This window comes from Pan troglodytes, chromosome 14 (genome assembly GCF_028858775.2).
Source record: "Pan troglodytes isolate AG18354 chromosome 14, NHGRI_mPanTro3-v2.0_pri, whole genome shotgun sequence".
NCBI lineage: Eukaryota > Metazoa > Chordata > Mammalia > Primates > Hominidae > Pan > Pan troglodytes.
In genome coordinates this window covers 25,517,376-25,537,233 of record NC_072412.2, presented here as the reverse complement: position 1 = coordinate 25,537,233, position 19,858 = coordinate 25,517,376, and the positions used below count along the sequence as shown (strand labels likewise).

At 35.8% G+C, this 19,858-nt stretch overlaps 1 protein-coding gene across 8 annotated transcripts in view; it reads right to left on the bottom strand.

Moving 5' to 3' along the window:
* The window catches only part of CDK8 (cyclin dependent kinase 8), a 151,246-nt gene that overhangs the window by 34,551 nt on the left and 96,837 nt on the right, over positions 1 to 19,858 (bottom strand). For all 8 annotated transcript variants that reach the window (XM_009426760.4, XM_063792003.1, XM_509595.8 and 5 more), the window contains one exon: positions 16,773 to 16,913. In XM_009426760.4, coding sequence (XP_009425035.1) covers positions 16,773 to 16,913 — 141 coding nt within the window. The remainder of the gene's footprint in view (positions 1 to 16,772; positions 16,914 to 19,858) is intronic.

Below are 19,858 nucleotides of genomic sequence, written 5' to 3'. Positions count from 1 at the left end.
TGGTTTAGCAGTTGGATAGCACTACTGCATTTGTCCTGTTTTAATCAATCCTGTATCGTGACTGTTTATTTCTGAGCCAGAACTCTTTCAGAACACTGTTAAGTAACAGTGGTGCTAGAATACTGGAAGTATATAAAAGCTGCTGATTTGGGATATACGATGAAACAGGGGATACATACTTTTGATGCTTGGAAGTTTCCTTTTCTTATTTTATTAAGAATTCCAACCAGAAATGAACACTGTTTCACCAGATATTGAATTTTGTGTTATATTTATGACTACTAAGATAATCATAGGGTTATCCACTCTGCACTATTAATAAGATGAATTTTGTTAAGAGGTTTCCAAATATGGAATCATCTGCACATTCTTAAAATGCACTTCACTGACTTAGACCTTAAGTTCACTCGGATCTTATTTGCTAATATTTTATTTAAGACATATGCTTAAGTATTTACAGGTGATAATGGTTTAGGGTTGTAGGCATTATCTTTATCAGGTTCTATGTCAGTGTTATGCTTTCTTCCTATAAAGTTATTAAGGAAATGTTCTTTCTTTTACACAACTCTAGAACAATTTATATAATGTAGGATTATTTGTTTGAAGGTTTGAAGCAACAGTGAAACGATCTGCATTTTGTACATTTCTTAGGGGTAGTCCTGTGACAAATGTCTTTCTTCCATAGTTATTGATCTACTTATTGACCTTTTCTAGGGCCAGTTGTGGTAATTTGTACTTTATTTTAAAATGTTCACTTAATTCAGTGTTCTATAGAACATCTAAATAGCATAACAATTACTAAAGAAATTGAAATGATAGTCAAAAATCGTTCAACCGGCCGAGCATGGTGGCTCATGCCTGTAATCCCAGCACTTTGGGAGGCCGAGCTGGGTGGATCAGGAGGTCAGGAGATCGAGACCATCCTGGCTAACATGGTGAAACACCCTATCTACTAAAAATACAAAAAAAAAAGAAAGAAAGAAAAATTAGCCGGGCATGGTGGCAGGCACCTGTAGTCCCAGCTACTCGGGAGGCTGAAGTAGAAGAATGGCATGAACCCAGGAAGCGGAGCTTGCAGTGAGCGGAGATCATGCTACTGCACTCCAGCCTGGGTGACAGAGCGAGACTGTCTCAAAAAAAAAAAATCGTCCAACCTCAGTTCAGTGCACCACAATAAGAGTTTTACAGATGGACTTTTACTAACTTTTTTTTTTTTTTTTTTGAGACAGGGTCTCACTCTGTCACCCCGGCTGGAGTGCAGTGGTGCGATCTTGGCTCACCACAACTTCAGCCTCCTGGGATCAACGATCCTCCCACTTCAGCCTCCTCAGTAGCTGAGACCACAGGCATGCATCACCACACCTGGCGAATTTCTGCATTTTTTTTTGTAGAGATGGCATTTCACCATGCTGTCCAGGCTGGTCTTGAACTCCTGGGCTCAAGCAATCCTCCCAAGCAAACCTCCCACCTCAGCCTCCCAAAGTGCTGGGATTACAGCCATGAGCTGCCGCCCCTGGCTGACTTTTACTAACTTTCAAGGAACAAATAATTCCTATATTATACAAACTATTCCAGAGACTAAAAGCGTCTTCTGAGGCTAATAAAATTATGATAACAAAACAGGATAAAGGTAATATACGAACAGAAGATTACTGACCAAACTTACTTGTGAAAATAGACAAAACAAAGTATTAGCAAGCGGAATCTACTAGTGAATGGAAAAAAAACATCATGACAGTGTGTTGGTTCCACTGCAAGGAGGGTTCAACATTAAAAACAAAAGAAAACAATATAAATGTAATTTACCACATTAATGGATTAAAGGAAATAACCATATGATCATCCCAGAAGACGCAGAAAAAGCATTATTATTGATTTAGAAACAAACAACTTAACCAGGCATAGAAGGGAACATCTTTTACCTTTAACTAAAACCCCAAAGCAAATATCATATCTAATAGTGAAACTTAAGAATTCTCCTTAAAGACAGAAATAAGTCACTTCTATTATATTTGCCACTGTATTAGTGAATAAGTCCTAACCATTACTATATGACAAGAAGAAAATGCATTTCATGGATTCCAATTTTTACTTTTCTTTTTAAATCTTAGAATTTCTGAAAGCAAGATATGTCTCAACCTCCGTGGTGTGACAGTAAATTGGCGGCATGTTTTCTTTCTTAGTGGTACAAAAAATAATGGTGCAGCTTTCACCGCGGTAAAAAGACATACTGTACAATGTGTTTAGGAAAGATTTTGAATATATCAGTCTCCCAGGTGGGAAGATATTGAGGAATTTTAAATAGGGGAATGACACGATGTGATTTGGTTTTTAGAGAGATCATTTTGTTTGTAGTTATTAGATCAAACAAACACAAGACAACAAGAGAGGAAGATCACTGGGGAGTTTCTGCAGTAATCCAAGTGGCCTGAATTAGAGTAGTGGTGACAGAAACAGTGAGCAGCAAGACCATGAGGCAATTATTGGAGTCCGAGAAATTCGACTGTGTAAAATGTGGGGTCTAGCCAGGGGTAGGGTAAATAGATATTAATGAAATGGACAAGGTGAACCTCTACAACTAGCAATCCCAATGACCATCTGGGCAATCCAAATCCATTTCCCAGCAGCAGAAAATTCTGAAATCTCCTTGTAAGATGGCAAATGATTTACTGGATTGATCCAGGGACACTGGGCTAATAAGTCCAGAATCCCTGCCAAATCTGCCCTCCCTTTCATGGATTCCTCTCCTTGAAAATAAGCACTACAGTTGACTCTTCTTTGAGAAAAAGATACCAGGCAGATGATAAGGACCAATTGCCAATTGTGTTTTATTCAAATTTGAGTTCCAATAAGGTCTCACTATAGCTGGATCTGAGATGTTTTGAAGGAAGAGCTAACAAAAAAATCTACTTATTCATTCAGTAAGTTATTTATAGGCATCCAATATGCACCGTGTAACATTCTGGATAGTGATGATATAGCAGTAAACAAAATGTTAAAGCTCTTAATCCTCATGTACTTAATATTCACAGGGCAACTTGAAAAGTGAAATGTACTTAATGAACATTTATTATGTGCCAGTCTTCATATCAATCTCTACCCAAAGGAAAAAACAAATAGGTCTGGCCCCATTTTATAGCTGAGAAAAGTGACAGACAGGTTAATGCTTCCCATGGTAACACAATTAAGTGGTAGAACAAAGATTCAAACAAATCTCAGGTCCACTATAACAGGGGCTTAATTTTTCCTCTTTGGCCCATGCTGATTAAAAAAAAAAAAAAATTATTCAAGGATAGATAACCCAAGATTTTCTATCGCTTCCTACCATGTGCAACCCTTTCTTATTTTTCTTCTTAATTTCTCCTTTTGTTGTTCTTTATTTTGCTCTGCCTTTTATTTTTGGATCTCCCTTAGCCCCTCTTCAGCATCAAGGTTCAGACATTTGTTTTTGTTTTTTGTTTGTTTGTTTTTCAGACATTTGATTTTACCATCTAGTGTTAACCAGAAGGGGGAAAAAAAGAGAAGACCAATCAAGGAAGACAGGGCCCAAAGGATGAGTATTAGGAATTCCAAATTTCTGACTCTACCTTCAAGGATTATAGCTGTGTAACAACAAGTTTACTCTAATAAGACAGAAAGTTAGCCATGATGGAAATGTTCGACCAGTGTCAGCAGGGTTGTCTGCCCCACATATTACCAAGAATTACTATGGCAGCTAAGAGACTGGAATAGTCTGTTGCTGCTAAGATGCCTTCCAACTTTAAGGCCTATTAGTCTGTGAAATTAGGGAAAACAAAAAATGATCTTATTTCAAATGGTTCAAGATGTTTACATAAACAGATGTTAAATGAATTTTTAAAAATTAGCAATCTATCTTCCCACCTTCTATGTTTTTATTAAATAGGCATCTTAAACTACACTGACCTGAATTACAAGCCTGTCTGTGATTTGAAAAGACTGGAAATTAGAATAGAAATTGATTTTAGAAATTCACACATCTATTTGGGAACAGAGAGGAATCTTCAGAACACATACCTACTTAGAGTATTATACTTTTAGTAAGATAAAAATCTAGAGGCAAGTTATAAAAATTAAATAATAAAAAATAGATATAGGTCATATAACAAAGTGATCACTATTAAAAGGGAAGGTAAAATCCAGTTGTATTGGGGGAGTAGGAGACTTTAATAAACGAACATTTCTTTCAATAGTTAATTCAGTAACAGTTACTGATTTTACATCTAATTATATTGAGCAAACTTCTCATTGTATTAAATCTTAAAAAAAATCTTGTATGTTGATTCAAACAACATTTATAAAAATGTACACAAGATCTTGAACTTCTGGGTTGAACTGATTTTGAAATATGGCTTGCTGCTTGTGCTTGTTTCTGTAGGAAGACTTACTTTTGTTCTGTTATTTGACCCTTTATCATTTGCTTGTATCCAGTAAAGAGATATGGTCGTCAAACTGAAAAAGATTTAATGAAAGCTTTATGTGGCCAATGGCACCAATAACTTAAAATAGGTTTAGATAACAGCTTTAGCTGAGATAAAAGAAAATCTTATCTAATATATTCCATCTTTAAAGATTCAGGTACTTTTGCAAATCTTCAGAAGTCTGGAAAATAACTCTAAAACCTGACTCTATTACTAGAAAGTTAGACTGAGATATTAATTTTTATGGTTTTTTTTCACAGTATAATTCAGAGTATTCTGAAACTCTCTTTGGAAAAAGAGAGTTTCTTGGTATTGTGATATGAGTATATTTGTTTTGCTAATGTGAAAGTCCAAAGGTCAAAAGAGAAAAACTGAGGGGTCACCATTAATATCGTATTAAATCAAGTAATAGCTTATATAAGACGCAGGCAGAGATATGAAAAATTCTTGTCTCCCTATCTGTCCCGGTTTTTGGAAACACACTGCTGTGGATGATAGCATATTTTGTTTATAAAAATGGGAGGAGTTATGTAAAATACATAATGATGTATTACATCAATTACGTTATGAATGGAGAAAAACTCAGATAACCCTCTACTTCAAGTCAACTTCCATGGTCACATAAAAACATCTTAAAGAAACTCCATTTAAAACAAAATCTTGATGAGATCATTTAGAATAACCATTCTTGATTGGTGAGATGTCTGACTAAGTAATATGCAAACCAAACGACATAATATTTTTATCAACTTGTAACCTACCCATATAAACATATATGCTATTTGCAATTGTGACATTTAATAAAATGAAGTGGGCCACTTTTTTATTTATAAATAATAAAACAGTACATTGTGCATGCTCAGTATAAAAATTAAGCAAATGTGGCATGTACCCAAAAGCCAAATGGGTTGTTTATAATCAGTTTACAGAAGGAAAACTGCCCAGCTGGTCACTTAAGTAAGAATACTTTAGAATAAGCACAATAGTCACAATGTTAACTGAAATTAATGCAAATCTCATTTAAATTTGCCTTAATCAATTGTTACCAAACCCATGTTTTATCTGCAAGCCTAAATTTTATGGTTGCAATCTTATGTGTTTTATTAGCTACCCAATTAAACAAGTAAGTTACAATTAGAGTAAATCCTTGGAGTTCCCAACAAACGAAGCAAATCTCAAGTCAGGAGTAATAATTAAACCTGACAACTAAAAGCATTTTTCCTTCAAAAAGCTCTGTTTTAAACACGCTTAACAGGTTCCCAACTCTCATTTCAAGGAAGCTACTACAGCACAGATAAGGAAAAATAGTGGCAACAGAGGTCTAGAGTGCAGACTCCTCTCTTTCCCACTGTTCCATGACTACTGCTCTGCCCCTCTTTTAGTCTATGGGTAATTTCAGGGTCCTTTCCGCTTGCTTTTTCTTTTCTGAAGAATTTACTAATGCCTCTTTTTAGAAAGAAAGAAAGTGTATATATGGCTATTTTAAAAATAACAATCGCCCTTTACCAACATAAGATATAGTAAACCACAATGAACATTACATGTGAGCTTTAATAACACATTAAATAAACATTTTCTTCAGTTTTATGATCCAGATTAAAACACTTTTTTCCCTCTGATTGTAACAATAAGGTATGTTAACTACAAACTATTCCAACAATTTGAAAGGTATAGAAGGAAGAAACTGAAACTTTCCTTAAATTCTACTGATTATATAATCCCTCCTAACCGCTATTCAAAATGATTTTATTACCAATGTCAAAAAGCTTGCATAAAACATTAAGGTTCTATAATTTGGGCCTAAGCATTTTCTAGTGCAAGGGCTTCCACAACTTTTTCAACACAACCCACAGTAAAATTTAATATTACGTGACACATTTAATATTACATGACAATAATGACAAATATACATAACTGAATCAAAAGTTTCATGAAACAGTAATTACCCTTAACATATATGATGCACTCTCATATTTATTCTAATTCATTAAAAACAACAACAAAAAAACTGATTGTGTCGTGTGATTTCCTGATTCGTTTATGGCTTATAATCTGCAATTTAAAAATCACTGAACTAGAGGAAAAATCCTAAATTCGGTAGTCCAGCTTTGCTACAGTTCTCTGAATAACCATAATGAAGTCATTTAGCCTCTTTGCTTCTCAATTTTTCCACTTACTAGTAGTAGAGTTGAGCAGACAATAAGAAAATACACCTCAAACAAAAACAAAAATGTCATATAACCATGAGCAAACATTAGTATTGGTAAGTAAAATACATTAGGTGTTTTTTCACTTTGTCACTCAAATAAAAAGAATCAGACCCAAAATGCCTTAATAATTCATCATGCTATCAATACACAATAAGATGCCTTGATAAAGTGTGCCCTATGAAACTGAGTTTGAGTCAATGGCTCCCTCCAAGATTTTAATCTTATTTAACAGTTGCTAGGAAACCAACATATCCTTCACCAAGGACACATGAAGTCCCACTTAGTGATTCCAAATTACCCAGTATAATTAAAATAAACTGCAGGACAGCAACACTATCAGATTTTAAAAGTAATAATAAATCAGGCTGGGCAAGGTTGTTTGTGCCTGTAATCCCAGCACTTTGGGAGGCCAAGGCAGAAGAACTGCTTGAGCCCAAGAGCCCAAGAGTTTGAGACCAGCCTGGGCAACACAGCAAGACCTCATCTCTACCAAAAACAAACAAACAAAAAAAAGCTTATTTTTTTCAAAATAAGCTTTGAAGTGAGTAGCATACCTCTACTGAAACACTCCCCAAATCTAGAGATTTTCTAGGAAGTTTTACTATGACATTAAAAATCACTATTTTGAATTAGTTAAGAGCAGGAGTGGCCAACCGACAGATGGTTGCAATAGTTGAAATACTCCAAATTTCCTTTTTTTTTTTTTGAGATGGAGTCTTGCTCTGTCACCCAGGCTGGAGTGCAGTGGTGCGATCTCGGCTCACTGCTAGCTCCGCCTCCCATGTTCACGCCATTCTCCTGCCTCAGCCTCCCGAGTAGCTGGGACTACAGGCTCCTGTCACCGCACCTGGCTAATTTTTTGCATTTTTTTTTTTTTTTTTTTTTTTTTAGCAGAGATGGGGTTTCACCGTGTTAGCCAGGATGGTCTCGATCTCCTGACCTCGTGATCCACTCACCTCGGCCTCCCAAAGTGCTGGGATTACAGGCGTGAGAAATACTCCAAATTTCTATACAATCTTGTAATTGAACTTGAAAATTAAAAAAAACTACAATGAAAAGTTATAGTATATCTCACTCAACATTATATGCCATTTAGTAAAACAGGACTACAATACACACTGTGTGCCTGCTAGTTCCAAGTTAGCTACTACTATGATAAAATCATTAAGGTAACTATTAAAATGAAATTTTGGATATCACATATTTTAAAACAAGGAAAACATTAATGACCATATGAAAATTTGATATAGACTGTGACGGTTGATTTAAGGTGTCAGCTTGACTAAAGAATACCCAGATAGCTGGTAAAGCATTATTTCTGGGTATTTCGGTGAAGGTGTTTCCAGAAGAGACTGGCATTTGAAACAGTAGACTAAAGTGGAAAGATCCACCTCCAAGTAACTTACATAGATGGACACCATCTTATTAGGTGAGGGCCCAGATGGAACAAAAAGGCAGAGGAAAGGCAACTTCTCTTTCCTCTGGAGCTGGGATACCTTTCTTCTCCTGCTCTTGGAAATCAGAACTCTCCATTCTCTGGCCTTTGGACTCTGGGACTTGTACAGCAGCTCCCCAGCTTCTCAAACCTTTGGCCTCTGACTGAGAGTTATGCCATCAGCTCCCTCATTCTCAGGCCATCTGGATTTAGACTGAACCATGCAACCAGCTTCCCTGTTTCTTCAGCTGGCAGGTGGCATATCATGGGACTTCTCAGCCTCCATAATTGCATAAGCCGATTCCTCTAGCAAATGCTCTGTCATCCATCTATCTATCCATCCATCCATCCATCTATCATCTATCATCCACACATACATCTACCTATCTGTCCTATTGACTCTGTTTCTCTGGAGAACTCTAATACATGTACTTTACAAAAATTAATGGCTACTAGGCCAGTCATATAACTACTACTCTACTTTCAATTAATTTTCTTAGAAAATACATCAAAACCAAGTCTTTAATACTTAGATGTTGATTTAGTATAAATCATTCCTATGGTCTGATACAGCTTTATGAATACTTTCAACAAAAAGCATAAAACACAGCCAATAATAAGTGCATTAGAAAATTAATTTACAAAATGGCTGTGTGTGGTGGCTCAGGTCTGTAATCCCGGCACTTTGGAAGGCTGAGGCAGGACGATCTCTTGAGCCCAGGAGTTCAAGACTAGCCTGGGCAACACACTGACACCCTGTCTCAAAAAAAAAAAGGAAAAGAAAAGAAAGACAGAAAGAAAATTACTTAAAAAATGAAAGCAGTCCCAAAATGAGCAACTATAAGCTAGAAATTAGAGATGATCTCCAACTTACAATGGTGTGACTTATAATTTTTTGGCTTTTAAGATGATGTGAGAGTAATATGCATTCAGTAAAAACTGTACTTCCAGTACCCATACAACCATTGTTTTTCATTTTGAGTGTAGTATTCAATAAATCATGAGATGCTCAACAAATTTATTATAAAATAGGCTTTGTGTTAGATGATTTTGCCCAATTGTAGGTTGACTGAAGTGTTCTGAGCATGTTTAAAACACACTGAACTCATCTCTGATGTTTGGTAGTTTAGGTGTATTAAATGCATTTTAGACTTACAATATTTTCAACTTATGAGGGGTTTATCAAGATATAACCCCATTGTAAGTCAAGGAGCATCCATAAATATATTATGACAAGTAATAGACTGGTCAGTTAAATGCAATGTAAAAGTGAAATAGAAGAGTTCCAAGTTCAGAACAGTTGGTATGTTTAGAAGAAGGTAGGCATTGTCATCTTATTTGCAATTAAAGAATTTACTCAGAAGGAACCTTAAGATGTTTTTGAATAAAGTGAGGGATGTATATTAACTATGATAGTAATGTTCCAACCTTAAGATTAAAGAAAAAATTTGAGAAAAATAAGTGACATAAAGAGAACATCAGAACACATAGGAAAAGGGTCAGCAAATAGGTTTCACTGAGTGAAACAAAAATATTGCGTATAAGAAGAGAGCAATAAAAGAGATCAATAGGTCAATATCATTAGTTGAATGGTCTTTAAACTGACTAGTAAGAGCTGAGTTATTCTGAGTAGTAAGAGGGAAGCAGCTGAAAGGATTTAAAATGCAGACGGATGGGGGGAAGCTTTTGTGCACCACTTCACTGCAGTAAATCATAGTAGAGATAAAAGGGTAGTAAAAAGAAATGCAAAAGGATATGCATGTGTCTGTAGATATGCATAAGCATTAGGTAAAATCAGAAATAACCTTGGAAGCCACTTTGTTTCTGTTACAAGTAAGCTAGTTCATTCATTCAACAAACATGCAATATTGTATACACAAATTGTGTATTTTGGTAGGCAGTGGGAGGCAGACAAACACAGAGTAAGACACAGTCTTTGCCCTCAGGAGTTTATAATCAAATAGATTACCATATTACCAAAACTAGTAAGTGGCCCATGGGTGGTTCAAAGTAGCTGTAATAGGATTTTAGATGTAAACATTCTCATTTTCAGCTAGGGTGACTAGAGAGAGTTTAATTTCGAGCTATGAAGATGAAGGGATGAGGGGATTCAAGCAGGCAGGGCAACCTCTGAGTTGGCTGGAAAATTAGCTTAAGGAGTAAGATAGGGAAAGAAAAGAAGATTGGAGCTGGACTACATATCAGTCTTCACTTAGATTCACAAATACCAGCATATTTGACAATGTGTTTCAATTTTCTTTTTGTAGAGACAGGGTCTCACTATATTGCCCAGGCTGGTCTCTAACTTCTGGCCTCAAACAATCCTCCTACTTTGGCCTCCTAAAGTGCTGGGATTACAGGCATAAGCCATTATGCTTTGCCTCAAATTTTTAATTTATCACAGAATTCTTCCCAGTAAAAGAAATATTAACTGACTTTGAAATTTATTTCACAAACTGAATGAGAAAAGCATTCCTTTTTTAAGTTTTATAAAAAATAGTTTGAAGTTCTACTGAAATCAGTTCTACTGAAAGAGGCCAGGCCAGGCGCAATGGCTTATGTCTGTAATCCCAGCACTTTGGGAGGTCGAGGTGGGCAGATCTCTTGAGGTCAGGAGTTCGAGACCAGCCTGGCCAACACGGCAAAACTCTGTCTCTACTAAAAATACAAAAATTGGCCGGATGTGGTGGTACACGCCTGTAATCCCAGCTACTTGGGAGGCTAAGGCAGGAGAATCACTTGAACCTGGGAGGCAGAGGTTCAAGTGAGCTGTGATCATGCCATTGCACTCAAGCCTGGGCAACAGAGTGAAGACTCCATCTCAAAAAAAAGAAAAGAAGAAAAAAATGAGGCCACATAGCTGCAGTTAGTGAAGTTGTCTAGATGCTCTCAAAATGGTCACAACACAGGCTTCAGTAGTGAAAAACCGCTCATGCCCTTGCCCATGTGTTTTAACTCTATCTAGAAAGGAGGACCACTTTTTCAGAAACAGTTCAGATACCATTGCCAAATCAAAACTGGGCTTCTACACAAACAGTATCAATACAACTTTGATGCATCATGTCCTGTTATTTGACTGTGCTAAGAAAAATTACCAAACTGAATCCAATCAGGCTAGCAGACTTCAAACTTTTCCTTATTATGAATCACTTAAACATATTTTCTCCCGATGTCTTTTATTGTGGTAAAATACACGTAACATAAAATTTATCAACCATTTTAAGTGTACAGTTCAGCATTAAATGCACATTCATAATGCTGTGCAACCACCATACATCTCCAAACTCTTTTCATTCTGTAAAACTGAAACTCTGCATCCATTCAACAGTAACGTCCCGTAACTGCCCCTCCCCTCAGCCCTGGCAACCACCATTCTACTTTGTCTCTACGAATCTGACTACTCAGGTACCTCATGAAAGTGGAATCATATGGTACTTATCCTTTTGTGACTAGCTTATTTCACTTAGTATAATGTCCTCAAGGTTCATCCTTGTACATATGTCGATTTTCTTACCCAAAAGAAATTTTGTAATTTTTATTTTACAGACAGAGTCTTACTCTGTTGCCCAGGCTGAAGTGCAGTGGCACAATCAAAGCTCACTGCAGCCTCAAACTTCTGGACTCAAGTGACCCTCCCACCTCAGCCTCCCAAGTAGCTGGGACCACAGGTGCATGCTACCACACCCAGCTAATTTTTGCTTTTGTGGATATGAGGTTTCACTATGTTGCCCAGGCTGAGAAGTTCCTTCCTTTTTAAGATTGAATAATATTCTATTGTATGTACATACCCCATTTTGTTTACCCATTTATCCACTGATGGACACTTGGGTTGCTTCTACCTTTTGGCAAGCTACTGTGAATAATGCTGCTATGAACATGCATATACAAATACCTCTTTGAGACCCTGCTTTGAATTATTTTGGGTATATACCAAGAAGTGGAACTGCTGGATCATATGGTAATCTTTTTTTTAATTTTTTTAAAAACTGCCACAGTGTTTTCCACAGCAGCATTATTTTACATTCCTGACAACGGTGTTAAAAAGTTAAATGTATCTTTACTTGTTTTCACAGTATTTCCCACTTAGCCCCCTCTTTATAATACGAGGCAAAAATTCTTAGAATGCCTTAACTCAATACTCCTATTTTAGTAACAGCAGGGAGAGAGGGGGAAGAGACAGGGCAAATAACTTACCTCACATTATTTTAACTTGTGCTTCTTGTTTATTCACTTGTATAGGATGACTTTTTTATTTTTTATTTTTTTTTGAGACGGAGTCTTGCTCTGTCGCCCAGGCTGGAGTGCAGTGGCGCGATCCCAGCTCACTGCAAGCTCTGCCTCCTGGGTTCACACCATTCTCCTGCCTCAACCTCCCAAGTAGCTGGGACTACAGGCGCCCGCCACCATGCCCAGCTAATTTTTTTGTATTTTTTTTAGTAGAGATAGGGTTTCACCATGTTAGCCAGGATGGTCTCAATCTCCTGACCTCGTGATCTGCCCACCTCCCAAAGTGCTGGGATTACAGGCGTGAGCCACCATGCCCAGCCAAGGATGAATAATGTGATGTGTAAATTTGGCTGGACCATAGTGCCCAGATGTTTGGTCAAAGATTATTCTGAATGTTTCCGTGAATGTTTTGTTGGATGAGATTAACATTTAAATCAGTGGACTTTGAGTAAAACACATAAGGACTATCCTTCTTAACATGGATATGCCTCATCGAATCAGTTGAATGCCTTCATAGAACAAGACTGACCTCCCCTGAGCAAGAAGGAATTCTGCCAGCAGACTGTCATTGGACTAGAGCTAAAACTTTTTCCTGGGTCTCCAGCCTGCAGCCTGCTCTGCAGATTTTGGATTTACCAAGCCTCCACAACTGCATGTGCCAATTCCTTAAATAAATCACTCTCCATCTATGTATAAACACCTTGTTGGTTCTGCATCTCTGGAGAACCCTAAGCAGTATAGATGGTAATACCAGAACCAGGACTATAGTAGACTGGTAGTCAAACTATTTTCCCTTCCCAAGGAGAGAAGGAGAATAAACAAAGAAAAGGGAAGAGAGTCATCAAGGGAAGGAGCAAAGCTAACTTAACAGACATAACTCTGTTCTTATTTACCTCTAGTGGACACAGACAAGTTTATAAGCAACAACTTACATATACATATTTTAATGTTCTAAAACTAAAAAGTTTGGTTTGGATCAATGAATTACTTCACAAAATAAATACTGCTTATGTTTCTTTTCTGGTCCATATTTCTTAAAATACCCATACATTTACACTGATTACGACTCTCAGCTCAAAAAGATTTCCAGAATTAATAAATCTCTATTTTCCCACCAAGGATGCCAGATTTCAGCTACTGATCTGCTTCTATGTGATAATTAATAGCAACCAAATAAATCATTATTTATTAAATAGGACTGTTAATTTTAAAAGCTCAACTATACATATCAAAGAAATTCATAACTCTACCATCTCAAACCAGTATTTCTATTAATTAATAAAGCCAATTTTATTAAAGAAAGACATCAATAACATTCCAGAGTATTATTAAAATGGTGTTTTTAGGGTGTCTGTGCCAATTATCCACCTTAATATGAAGTTTCTTGTGGCATGTCAGCCAACTGGTCCAATTCATAGCATTAGAAATCTAGGAAGAGAGTTAAGGTCAGCATTATCACATTTGATCTAAATCTGACTAAACAGGGGTAAAGAATATAATGAACTATTAATTTTTGTTTTGATAGGGTAAATATTTCATATGCAAGTAACAACAAATATTTGAGAAAAAAATGTTAAAAAAGTTATGTGATACAGCTTCCGAACAATGTTCTTGAGAGTTAATATCATATTACTACATACATTAGAATCATATGTAGCTATTGTTCAAACACTATAAACATTAAAACTTTAAAACTTTTAAAGTTGGCAGGAAGGTGTTCACATTTTAAAATGTACATATATGGTAAATGAGATTTTTCTTCAGAAATTGAAGAATTTGAAAGGTGGGCATCTGAACCAGTAGGATCTAGATTAGAGGCAAAGGCTATCATTTTCATGAAACAATGGTTCAGTGAACTTCTGCGTGCGTGAGACACACAGAAGGGTCAAACGTTTATAAAGAACACTAAGTCATGCACAGAAAATACAGGAAATCTCACTCAAATATGGAAATCAAAGAAGATAGCAGCAGACACTGCAGAACTTTTTGGATTAATAAACTTTAAATAATGGCAAGAGGGATGGAGGAGTAAGAGTGATTTGCCTCACTGTAGAGAAATATTTTATTACTGAAATTGTTCAGAATTGCCAGCATATAGTGACAATAAAAAGCAACTAACTTTTAATATGCTTTATTATTATTTTTAAATCATCTACAGACAATGCATCCCTTGTTGCCTATATTAGGGGGCACCAATCCTTCCACTCTCCACCACTTAGTACACCACTAACAGACAGAGCCTTCTGAAATGATCTGTTCTATACTACCCCTATGTCAAAGAGAATCTACTTAAGGTGCATTAGCAGGAAGAGCTTTACCATAAGAGATAAAAGAAACTCGGTATCATAATTTTCACTACCATACTTAATACTAATCTAAGTGGCTTAAGTATATTTATATTATTACATGAAATTTAAATATTGGTTTTAAAAACCAGTCTGTATTTACCTAATATACATATGTATTTCAAGTGAAAAAAACATTTACAAGAAAAAGAAAATGTAGAGCTATCTTAGCATAACTGACTCTATGGGGAAAAAAATGTCCTTAAGCCACAGTTTTTTCTTTTAGAGATCATAAAAAGGACGGGTAGCTCAAAAGTAGAAATGTTTTTCCCTAACTTGACTCCACCCCAATGGCCAAAATTTATTTTGAGCTTCACAAAATGCCAAAGGATTTGTCTTATTTCTGTTATGTAAATCTATTTTTTGTTTTCTTTTATTTTTTAGAGATGGAGTTTCGCTCTGTCGCCCAGGCTGGAGTGAAGTGGCGTGATCTTGGCTCACTGCAACCTCGGCTTCCTGCGTTCAAGTAATTCTCTGCCTCAGCCTCCTGAGTAGCTGGGATTACAGGTGCCCGCCACCACACCCAGCTAATTTTTTGTATTTTTAGTAGAGACGGGGTTTCACCATCTTGGCCAGCCTGATCTTGAACTCCTGACCTCGTGATCCACCCGCCTTGGCCTCCCAAAGTGCTGGGATTATAGGCATGAGCCACTGTGCCTGGCCTGTAAATCTATTTTTATAAGTGAAATATTCTAACTGTATTAAAAATAAAAGTTTGCATAAAGAAACAAGTTCAACCAAATTTCTGCTGTTACTGGTCCTAGTCTAAATGCTTTGTAGGTATGAGAACTGGAGATAAAGTAACTAACATCAAATGTACTACAAGGCAATTCCCTAAAGCTAGAAGAAAGAAGTATAAACTGTGCCACTGGAACAGCACATTGAAGGCCAGAGACTAAATCCACTAAATTTGTGAAGAACATCTTTGTGAGAGACCAGATGGGCTCCGCCTCATAGCCTACAGGATATTTCCTTTGTATACAGGTGATTAGAGACAAAATAATCACTTTTAGCATTGTGTTTATATTTTTTTGAAATGAAGGTGCCTTTATAAACCTTATTATATAGTTACTATCTTTACAAAGAAAAGAACTATAAAAGCAATGTAATTATGTAGTAAGAAAGGGCAATTTGAAGTTTAGGTAATTTAAATCCATGAAAATTTAATGAATAATAATATGCTAGACCAGCAGTCCCCAACCTTTTTGGCATCAGGGACCAGTTTCTTGGAAGACAGTTTTTCCACGGAGCAGGGTGGGAGGGGATGGTTTCAGTATGAAACTGTACCACCTCAGATCATAAGGCATTAGCTAGATTCTCATAAGGAGCGTGCAATCTAGATCCCCGGCATGTGCAGTTCACAATAGGGTTCTGGCTCCTATGAGAATCTGATGCTGCCACTGATCTGACAGGAGGCGGAGCTCAGGTGGTAATGCTCACCCACCGCTCACCTCCTGCTGTGTGGCCTGGTCCCTAATGGGCCATGGACTGGTCTGTGGCCTGGGGGTTGGGGACCCCTGTGCAAGATGGGTGAAAAAAGGCATAAATGACTTTGCAATGTAAAATTAAAAAGTCAGTTTCTTAAGTTTTTAAATTCTCAAAAGTTCAATGCACCTGAACACAGCAAGGCTTCTAATAATATACTTCAGTTACGATTAATAAAGGTGATTGGCCAACAGACCGCTAATATAGAGGGGCTTAAAATATAAGCATATTGAATTAACATTTTCCTTTTCTAATATGTAAATTAGTATGCAGTAGGCTCCCAAAATTTTATTTTCAAGTTATTATAAATATATAAATTTCTACAGTTGGCCTTGTATCTAATAATCAATTAAAGCAAGCCAATGCTTTATTTATGAACTTAAAAGGAAACAGAAGCTTAGGAACACAAATGTGTCTTCTTTCACTTCGAAATAAATACCACCTAGTGTATGTCAGAGAAGCAGGATGCATTATATAAAAACACTACTAGGCCATGTTTTGAGAAGGTAGCATTCTCACTACCTCTTTAAGGTTTGCAGGCCTACATATAGCACTGGTATCTACAGACAACTAGAAAAGTATCCAACTGTAATGCATCTTTCTAGTTTAAACCAATTACAGGTCAACTTACCAAATCTCTGTGCAACACCCAGTTAGCATGCAGGTAGTGAATACCATCTAGGATCTGATATAATAGTGACTTCACCATTCCCCGAGGTAACTGAACTGGCTTCTTGTTTGCTTTAGAAGCTCTGTGAAACTTGATTATATGCTGAAAGAAAGAAAAAAATATCAACAGAAGCTTAAAAAAAGGAAAAGATAATTTGATGTATAATATTTTCCTAACAGAAAAAGAAACACTCAGGGATTCCCATAGATATTGAAAATATAATTTCATACTCTGCTGAATAACATAAACAACTTTAAAATTCCCTAATAACTGGGGCTAAAATTCCGTTTCCTACGCATATGACAGCATTTCAGGAGATAAATTATCACAATAGGGAATCAGGAAATATTGTGCTTTTATTTTTAAAGCATAATTAAAAATCAATTACTTTCAGAGTATACTTGATTCCTGTTTATCTGGTAGATAAAATGCAAAAAAAAAAGAACAAAATTCAAGAGATACTTCTGGCTGGTTGACATAGCATAGAATTAGAACCTATTTATGACACAGGTTATAAAGAAAGCAAGTGGGGAGATGCTTCAATAAAATACACACAAGCACAAAGAAATGATATACCAGTTCACAATGGAAAAATGTAAAAATGGGAAAGATTCTGAGGAAAATAAAAACTGCCTTGTACCATCCATCAAAGCTTTCTATGTATAATGTTGTTAGACATCCAGTAAAACAAAGCACAACTTTATACATAGAAAAATTACTTTATGAATAAATGTGCCTTACAAGTTTTTTCTTGAAAAGTTTCAAATGCTCTTGATAGGACTCATTTTCTTAATTAAATCACTCTTAAATTGCAGGAAAATCTATAACTCAGCTGCAGTAAACTATGCCTTGCACACCACTGTACATATCCCTGAACCTAATATTGCACAGAGCAGACCCTTGGCCAATACATGTAAGTAAATATTAAGCATGTTCTTGAAATTAGTAGACATAATAAAAATAATATTTAACATTATAAGTTAACATTTTCACTTGCTATTTTCTTATGATATACAGAATATGACACAAGTAAGGAATAACTAATGATTAATGAATAAAGGAGCTTTACTCTCCAAGGTAAAAATATATAGCAAATATCTACGAGAAGGTAAAGTGTAGCAGTTTGCACATATGTAGTATGACTAATCTAAATTAGCAGCATTAATCTACTTTAATTTTCTTCTCAGTCTTTTTTTCAAAGTATTTAATAGCAGGCAAACAAAACAGAGCTACAACAATTTAATAATCTAGACTGTTTTGTCACCTGTCCTAAAATATGATGTGACAATCAAGTCTGTTCTCCTTAAGAAGAAGATTCTTGGGCCGGGCATGGTGGCTCACGCCTGTAATCCCAGAACTTTGGGAGGCTGAGGCGGGTGGATCACGAGGTCAGGAGATCAAGACCATCCTGGCTAACACGGTGAAACCCCGTCTCTACTAAAAAATACAAAAAATTAGCCGGGAGTGGTGGCAGGCGCCTGTAGTCCCAGCTACTCGGGAGGCTGAGGCAGGAGAATGGCGTGAACCTGGAAGGCGGAGCTTGCAGTGAGTGGAGATCCTGCCACCGCTCTCCAGCCTGGGCGACAGAGCGAGACTCCATCTCAAAAACAAACAAACAAAAAAAACAAGAAGAAGATTCTTTGGCTCTCTCCAAGCTTAATAAAAACAGGTAAAATAAATATAAATAAAAATAAAATAGGTTAATTTTTTGAAAAAAAAATTAAAACTGCTGCAGTAAGAATCAAAGGAACAAATATGTAGGAGAGGTAAGGTAATTAATCAATTTCATATATATTTCTTCATGTACACTTTCATTAGAGTATTACAAGTGACTTTTTTTACCAATGTTTTAAAATGACAAATCCTTCTGTCATTTTCTTTATATTCCAGGGCTACATAACAAATGCAAAATATACATACCATGAAATCTCACCAATGCCTAAGTGATTTTTAAAAATAACTATTTTTATTGCGACTGCCTTGTTACCCTCTGCTGCCTAACCCCTACCAATTCACTTCAACATTCCAATTAAAATAGATAAAGGAGTGGGTTTTAGTAGGCTAAATTATCATTTGTTTTTTATGAAAATGAACATTAAAAATACTTATTTGGCTTAAATATTATTAAGATGATGATAAAGCTAATGAACTAGTTATATACACTGTACAATATTACCCACAATAAAATTTGCTAAAGTATAATCATTGTACCTACATGTAAAATTAAATATTACAAACTAGCAGCTAGAAATCACATTGAGTGAAATATTATACTATCTTCTATGCTCTACTGTGGTTTATCACAAATCTTGTTTATAAACCAGCCTGGAAAATGCCTTAAGTTTAAATTATATGACTTTATTTCTTATGAGGCTCAGCATAGTGAGTGTTCAATTTAATACTGGCCACGCTGATTTAACAGGGTTGATCTGATTAGATTTCTTTTAAAATAGAAGAACCAAAGATTAAAAAAAAAAAGAAGAAGAAGAAGAAATTAATAACCAGCATGAACTTTGGAAAGAGTTTCATAAAAGAGAGAAAATTTCATGTATACATAATAAAAAGCATAGCCATGCTAATTTAGTAAATATAGATTAGTATGCAAATCAATACACTGTTTAAAGACATTATTAAATATCATTTAAAAAGCAGTTCACAGGAGTATAGTAATTCTTAATAAATTAACACAAGGTAATGTTAGACGTTTGGTTTACTTGTTTCTTAAACTATAATCTGTATTAACAGATGTTCTCTATACAGATTGATAAGAATGTCAATTTTGTTACTATGTTTCAAAATTACTTTGGCTATCCTATTATAGATTTTCTATATATATATATATATATCTCAAAGTTTTATCTGCAAGGTAACGTTTCAGATTTTTTAAAAATATATAAATGTTATATTTTATAAAAGAGCAAATTTTATAGTTACCTTAGAGTTCCTCAAATACCAATTTAAAAAATAATCTGCTTAGTAAACTGCAAAATACTGAGGCTGGTGTTTGTATTTCAGCTACTCAGACAAGATAAAATTAAGTTCTTATT